The sequence below is a fragment of the Brachycentrus maculatus genome, unplaced genomic scaffold (assembly GCF_059751285.1).
Source record: "Brachycentrus maculatus isolate JH-2025_06_01 unplaced genomic scaffold, ASM5975128v1 h1tg000696l, whole genome shotgun sequence".
Taxonomy (NCBI): Eukaryota; Metazoa; Arthropoda; class Insecta; order Trichoptera; family Brachycentridae; genus Brachycentrus; species Brachycentrus maculatus.
The window spans coordinates 511,130-518,851 of record NW_028281428.1 but is presented as its reverse complement, the minus strand read 5'-3'; the positions used below and the strand labels follow the sequence as shown (position 1 = coordinate 518,851).

At 33.2% G+C, this 7,722-nt stretch overlaps 1 protein-coding gene across 1 annotated transcript; it reads right to left on the bottom strand.

Annotated features, from left to right (window-relative positions):
- Positions 1 to 815: 815 nt before the first annotated feature.
- On the bottom strand, positions 816 to 6,832 carry LOC148300536 (uncharacterized). Its single transcript, XM_088274650.1, has 8 exons — positions 6,619 to 6,832; positions 5,235 to 5,423; positions 4,975 to 5,135; positions 3,673 to 4,320; positions 3,163 to 3,292; positions 2,410 to 2,613; positions 2,076 to 2,201; positions 816 to 1,293 (listed from the first exon to the last, which is right to left on the bottom strand). The coding sequence occupies exons 2-8, from the start codon at positions 5,409 to 5,411 to the stop codon at positions 976 to 978; spliced, it is 1,764 nt and encodes a 587-aa protein (XP_088130776.1). The 5' UTR covers positions 5,412 to 5,423; positions 6,619 to 6,832; the 3' UTR covers positions 816 to 975.
- Positions 6,833 to 7,722: the final 890 nt, after the last annotated feature.

Genomic DNA, 7,722 nt, shown 5'->3' with positions numbered 1-7,722 from the left:
CAAATTTAGAGAGGACGCTGTGTAATTTGCGATGGGGATATGTAGGTGCAGGGGTTTTTGATTGATAGTGGTATACGTCCCGTTTTCAATACGGGCAATGGAATGTCGAGATGAGCAAGATGTGTTTGTTGTGAAGGAGTGTATTCGTAATGGTGGTTCTGCGATTACTACTCAGCGAGCAATCCACATTTGGTTTATACTTGACCGACTAAAACTATTTGAGTTTGGGTATCAAACTTCATAGTGACAGGTTGACTACTACTACAATAACTGAGTTGAAAAGAAAATCGCCTGCCTAAGCTCCAACCGTAACAATGCTGAAAAAAGTGGCATGTGTGAGAATGTCCATTCAGCATTCTCCAAAGAGTTTAGTACTTGCAGCTGCCCTGGGATTGTCTGATAGGAGCATAAGAAAAATCCTGCACAGAGATCTTTACATGCACCCATACAAAATGGTGTCTACCCAAGAATACCGCAGTACTCATTACTGTGTGTGAGGATATTATTCATTTTATGAGAAATCTTTTTGCTGGACCCTGTATTCAATCACTGATATTTATTTTCATTTGATGTTAGTAAAAAATTCCAATTTGATTACATACATCAATTAGGATAGTATGATATTTAATCAAGATTTATAAACAGTTTTCAAAATTATCAGATACAGTACTTAAACAGTAAAATTCATACAAATTTCAAAGTGATAAATACAATAGTAAGTTATCATGAGCACTTTGATATAGAATTACAATAATAATATTAAAAACTATAGTAGAGTCACCCAATTATCATGGTCTTTATTATTTGACCATATTTTGAGATGGAATGTTCTATCCTTGTCATTATTCTTTTTTGAAAAAAACTTAAGTTTTATTACAATCTTCACATATTATATGGCTCAAGTGTCCTGCATTTCTCACAGATAATTGGCTCTCTACTATAAATTAGGCTATCAACAGGAAAATATAAATTTCCTCACTCATGTTGTCTCCTTAAGGCATGCCACATGGTGACTGGCTTCCTGACCGAAGTGACCATTTGATTCCAGTGATTTCCCGCTTTCCCGAATGCCTCTCGACTTAAGACAATATGCCCAATTTTGCGATGCTGGCTAATATCGAAGAATTCTATTCCGACGGGAAAATAAACTAGAGTCACCCTTAGCTCTACAGACGACAAGAGGTGAGGAGGCACGCTGAATATGAAAGCTTCATTGAAGGCCGGGCTCATTTCACTACGTTTTATCGAAGACCGCTTCTTGGCAACCTTCTTACCATTTTTTTGCAAATATACCTGAAACATATTTGAGCAATCGTTTAATAAAGTTTTGTGATGTGGTTATGAAGATTTTAACCCTGGATAACTAAACTATATTTGTAGTACATTGTAACTCAACATTCTTCAGGCGGACTAAGCAATTAAAAAGTATTCATTAAATATAGTAACTGGCTACATAACGCTTAAGTTTGGTTTATTAGGAATGAATGTAAGAGACATTTAATGATAAATCGCTAAACTGTAAACAAAGCCTGGCGGGTGCGGGGTGCGAGGAAGTAAGTGCACCCTACTTTTTGGAGAAGGGCGTCGTCGCGTGCACGAATGTTTAGTTATCTAGGGTTAAATATAAATGAAAAATATTGTTAAATTTTTCAGCAGCGCTATGCAAGATGTCTTTAATATGTTATTTGTATTCCTATCATCATCAGAGTACATGTGATTAGTTTGTGAATGACCACATCTCAACGATCCATTCTATACACAGATTTAGGCATTAAATGCCAATTTTGAGTGAATCATAGTCATAAAAGTTGATCCATTCAATGATTCGTCAATTCACTGTTTCAAAGTGAGGGGCCAAAAAATAAATAAATAAGTAGCTAGGATATTTTTTTTACAGAAAAAGTAGGATATCATGATAGCGAAATTTCCTAGTGACATAAAAAGCTTACAACTTGTCCTAGTTGTGCGGCTCATGTCTATGGGTCTATACGAGTATATAATACAAACAGTGTAATATGTTTTTGTTATGTCCTTTTTATATAGCTATTCATAAAATTAAAAGTCTAAGTATTTACCTTCACATATATGTTGAATCCAATAGGATCAGGTAGTCTCCGCGCTCTTGTTAAAATAAGCGTCAACCTCTCTGCAGTTGGGAGATATGAGGTTGAAAGCATCAGTTCTCCATATTTTATTTCACCCTTAAAAAGTATAAAGACTTGTTAGTTAAAATAATGATAACCAACTCATGTAACAAGTTTCATGACGGTGGCGGTTGATATTGTCACAAAATATATTTTTGGTGCTATGTCACCATATCAGCTGATACCACATCCAAAAATATTGTATGAGAATCATAACTGTTGAAGAGAAATCTTAAATTATTATCATGTTTATATTATGATGTACCTGTTCAGTATCAGTGAGCGTTAGCCAAGTGGTTACAGGTTGTTTGTATGAACTGGCATCTTGTAGAGAGAGTTCAGCCTCTCCAATTAATGTACATGCATCTTTTTCTGTTGAGTATATGTGGAATTTCAATTTTCTGTTAGATTTCCCAATGTCAACCAGGAACGTTTCATTGTAGCTTGGACAGTTAGTTCCTCGGCACACCTAAAATTGTCAGATTGTTTTTAAAAAATATTGAAATAAGAATTTAATTGATGTGTTTATAAAGATAATACTAAATCCCAAGTTAGAATTTTTTTTGTTCAACATTGTATTTCAGATAGATTTATATAAAACAGAACTTGGTTTTAAACCAATAGAGGGTGACGTGGACTCCAAGGAAGGTTCTTGTAAATCAATTAAGTTTCAATTTTATAGTATTGAGGTGGGGAACCTTTTCATTTCTAAAGGCTACATTCATTCATCCGATTGATCATAAAGCCATGTTTCTAAAAAAATAAAGTATTGACTTTAAGTTAAGTTTGCATATGGATTACCATATGCCAACATATGAAAGCTGAATTTTTATATAAAGATATTCAGATTTATTTAAAAAAAGGTATGAGTCAAAAGGCCATATCAGAATAGCCAAGAGGTCATTCCCCTCCCCTTAGCTTAGCTTACCACTAAGATTTTTTCATCGATACATTTTTTAACAAATGTTAATATTGATTAATATTGTTAATATAAAAGATTAAAATATACTTAAGAGACCTTAGATTTAAAGTGTCCTCCCTGATGATCTGGTGAAAGGAATATTCCTACATACGTGTCTGGAGAATCACCTGTCAAATTCCTTGCTTCAATCACATTCACCGCTAACAGGGAGTCATTTGAATTAATCCTGAAATTAATACATTTTAAATGTATGTATATTGCTATCAAAATAACAAAATCAATAATCTTCTAGTTATTAGTTTTGGGATATCATGCCATCGTATTTCAATATTTTTAATAGCCAACGTATCAGCTGGCTTTACAGGGGCTACCGTCAGGGTAATGTGTGAAACAATTTCATAATTAAATTATTGGCTCATGTCAATTTTAAACTAAAAACAAAATCGAATGATTTGAAATAGTTTCTTTAGTTTTTTTTTTAATATATATTTTTTTGCTTACTTTTCATATGATTTTATTTGATAAGTATTATAAAATATGCACTCGGCATGGATAAACCCAGTGAGGGCACATTATTGTGTAATTTGTTTTAATCAGTATTATTACCTGTAGCAACGTAGAGACAAGCACAGCTGGCCAGTCACAGTAGGTACTGGAGATTCCAAGGGCCCCAAGGATGTGTCCGAGTTTACAGAATCACATGATATTGCTCTCCTGAAAGTTCCGGAACCATTACCGGAGTCTTCATTCTGGCTATCACTTTCAAAGCTGTTTTTCCTGGAGTAAGTAAACCTTTTGAAGTGGTGAACTGTTTTGGGTTTGACATCCGTCTCGCTGATAAGCTCGTTCGATTGAGACGAACCATTATCGGGTGTTTCGGAGAAACTTGTCTGGAAGTATGCGTTATCAAAGAATGGGTTAAATTGACAGTTGATTTGGTTCCCATTTGTGAGGAACGGGTTTGTACTAATGTATTCAGGTTTTTTGTAAATATTTAAATTCTTTCTTGTATTCCAGTCATTTTGGTCATTTTCTTCCATGTTCAAAGCTTTCTCAATTTTTTCGAGAGGACTGAACACAGTGGTTGGTGGTTCGCTGGTATCACATTTGAGTTCTTTAGTCGTTTCGGATGAAATGAGCGATCTTGTCAAGGCGGTGCTGATGTTGTAGTGATAAAATGAATCTGCCTTTTCTTGGAATATATCGGCAGCAGCAGGGGGAGTTTCGTCAAATGAATTGGGTGAACGCGGCTCTCTGAAACGAAAATCAATTTATTATTATCATTACGAAACATTAATATTATTTAGTCATATTTCAGATAAAACATTTATTTACTACCCCCACTACCATCAAGCCATTTCTTGCAGTGGTAGGCAGAAAGGATAGAACACTCCTAGTTTTTACAACTTCCATGCATCTAGTTGTATATGCCTTTCATTTACATTGATTTTTGAGACGGTCAGATTTATAGTTCTGATTGATTTAGTCATGCTTAATATTTCTTTGTCTTCCACGCCCTGATCTCCCATTCATACTATCCAAATCTACTTGCTCAGTCATTCTTTCATCATACATACATTAAAAGCCTTTCAAAATATTTTAAATTATACCCAACTTAGCCTTTTATATAACATGTTTCTAATTTGTTCCTATTTGACTGGATCATACACCAATTTTCCACACAGTTTAAAGGATTGCGTTTTTAACAAATATCACTTTGGTTTCATTTTTATTTTACCAATTTCATGTTTTACTCTCATACATCTATGTTGGGACTTGCACTCTTATGCGCTGTTAACCTTTCATCGACACATTTTTAGTTAATTTCTGAATTCACTTTTCTCTCAATACGTTTCTTTTAAAGCATACTTAAGAATTCTTATTAAATAATAAAAAATAAATACTAACTGGGGTAAAATATTTGGTGCTGGTCGTAGAGGCTGTGGTGGAATGCTGGGAGTATTCTCTCTCTTGGGGAAAATTGTCATGGCGGTCATAGAGTATTCCGAATCCACAGAGTCAAAACGATGGAAGTTTTCTCCCCCAAAGTCATCGGGATCTATTTTCACCTGTAAATGAAAAATAGTGTCAAAAATCTACCCTCACAATATGTTAACAAAAATCTAACAACTACCATATGTTTATAATTATATTTAAATGCTGTTTACCAAGTATCCATTAGCATTGTATATTCCACACCGCGTGAGGTTGGCCTTTTCCTCTCGCGAAGACTTCAGCAATCTCCAGCAAACAGCGTGTGGCCACCGAGATAGCACGCGGAATGCAGCACAAACCAGAGCTATTGCCACAGCCACCCAACAAAGCAATCCAACAAGCCAATGCATTCTGAAGCAGATCTGAAATAAAAAAATGTACGTGCATAAATTAAAAACATTGCGAAGGGAAATTGTAATCCTATGCACATAAATGCAAAAGTATAAGTACTATTTAATTCAATAAATGAATAAATTTACCCAAATAGAGAAAGGTCTAAATCACTTTTGATCTGTAAAAATTAATAATATGTATACAAAATGAAAACTTAGTATTTAGTACGTTAGAATTTAATGCTATGCAGTGCACAATGGAGTTTCAGAACTAACCGTTATATATTGAAGTGAAATATAGAGTTGACAAATAAAGGATATTCATCGAATGCATTTAAACTGCGATCACTCAGACGAATGTTTGGCAAAACATGATTGATGTTCAAATGGTGAAAAAAAGGAAAGAATACAAAGCTAAGATAAGCGTCATTGATAAAATTAAGAATGTTTTGTTGAGATTGTTTGGACACATGGAACAAATGAGTGAGGAAAGATCGATACAACAAATACTCGTATATGGGGCGAATATAGTTGACAATAGAAGAGGAGGAAGACCGAGGAAATCCTGGCATGATCAACTACTTCAAATACTTTGGACGGGGCCAGGTAAGAAGGCTGAATAATCGTGGGTATGTATGAGGAGATACATGAATGTGAAAAGGTGGAGAATGTTTTTTCTTTCTTTTCTCTCTGCCTACCTCTGCGAAGATGTGCCATGATGGTTAATTAGTTAATTAGTATGTTAAATGAAACACTATGTTATTTTAAATAATTGTGTATTTGATTTTTTAACAAGATATTTAAAAATATTTATTTAATACATTATTGTGATTTGATAATAAACAAAGGTATTTTAAACATAAGAGTTCAGTTTGTGAAATAATAATTAATTTAAACTTCAATTTCAATGGTACTTTTATCCCATTTCTTGATTCATATGCCCTTACTGTATTTTTTCCCCATACTTATCATGTTTATATTATTTTACATACCTCTGTCCTAAAATGAGTGATTAAACTACTTATTGGAAATATTTTGTAAATTTTTTTTTTTTAAATGTTAGATTTAAATAAACCTTGGAAGAATATTCCAAAGAACCTGTTGAATATTTTTAAATATTTACATTATTTTGAAAATAGTTAGGAATCATGTATGGTATATTAGTAAATTGAATTGAGAAACACATTTTTGAAGGATCTTACATGAAATATTACACAATATTTACCTCGTATTTGGTCAAACTATCGGCAGGCAGCTCTCACCCGTGAATCTCACCATTCAACAAGATGCACTAACCATTTAGGTCAATTCAATTATGGGTTCTCGTGTTACTAACACCATTATCCACGTATTCTCTTTTCCCTCCATCAACTTTTTCTTTCCCTTACCAACACTGAATCGAGCGCGGAGGATAAATGTTTAATATGAAATTTACTAAGGTTTTTAAATACAATTTTACCCTGTTTTAGGGGATTTAAAGCGGTATTTTTTACCAGGAGTACATCAGAAAACCTGGCTCTGTTTACCTACTAAATCTGGCTTTCTCCTTTCTAAAAATATTCCCCTCCACTAATATTTACGGTGAACATGCTCGCGGTGTTGCTCAAAAACAGATTAATTCATACCACAAAGACTATATGTTAGACATTATTTACCTAAGTTTAAAATTTTGCTTAGATTATTTATTAAAAAAAACACATTCTTCTTTTAAACGTATAACTCATATAATACGTATTTGCTAACTTTTTTCATTTTCATCTTTTTGATTTTTTTGTTTTCTGTTAAAATCAAATATTTGTTGTTTATATTAGCACTTTAAAACTAATTTTTATTATTAGTATTATTGCCAGTGCCCTTTATTATAACCTAAAATAAAATGTATACCCACACACAGGCAATGCCTTTGTGGGATCTTTTTTTTTGTATTAGTATTATATATTTTTTTGTACTTGTATTTATGATATATTGTGAAATGTAAAAGAATTTAAAATAATGAAAAATTCTGCAACATTCTTGCTGTACTCAATAAATTCATTGGATGACAAAATCTGTCTTTAAAAAAAATCGCTATTGTTCTTTAGTGCGTTAAACGGAGCTTTTAGACGAGGTGTAATGATAAAGTTTATATTAATAAAGTAGTACGTTGTCGATTAGTTTTTAAGCTACTATTCTCCTTTAATGTCTATGAAATAGTAATAATCTTCATCTAAACAGCCAATCGTCACCTTCGTTTCGCAGATGACACAGTACTCATCAGAGATGATCTAGAAGAACTTCATGTCATAATAAAAAGAGCTCCATGACGCCTTTTTGAAAATTGGTCCAGAGA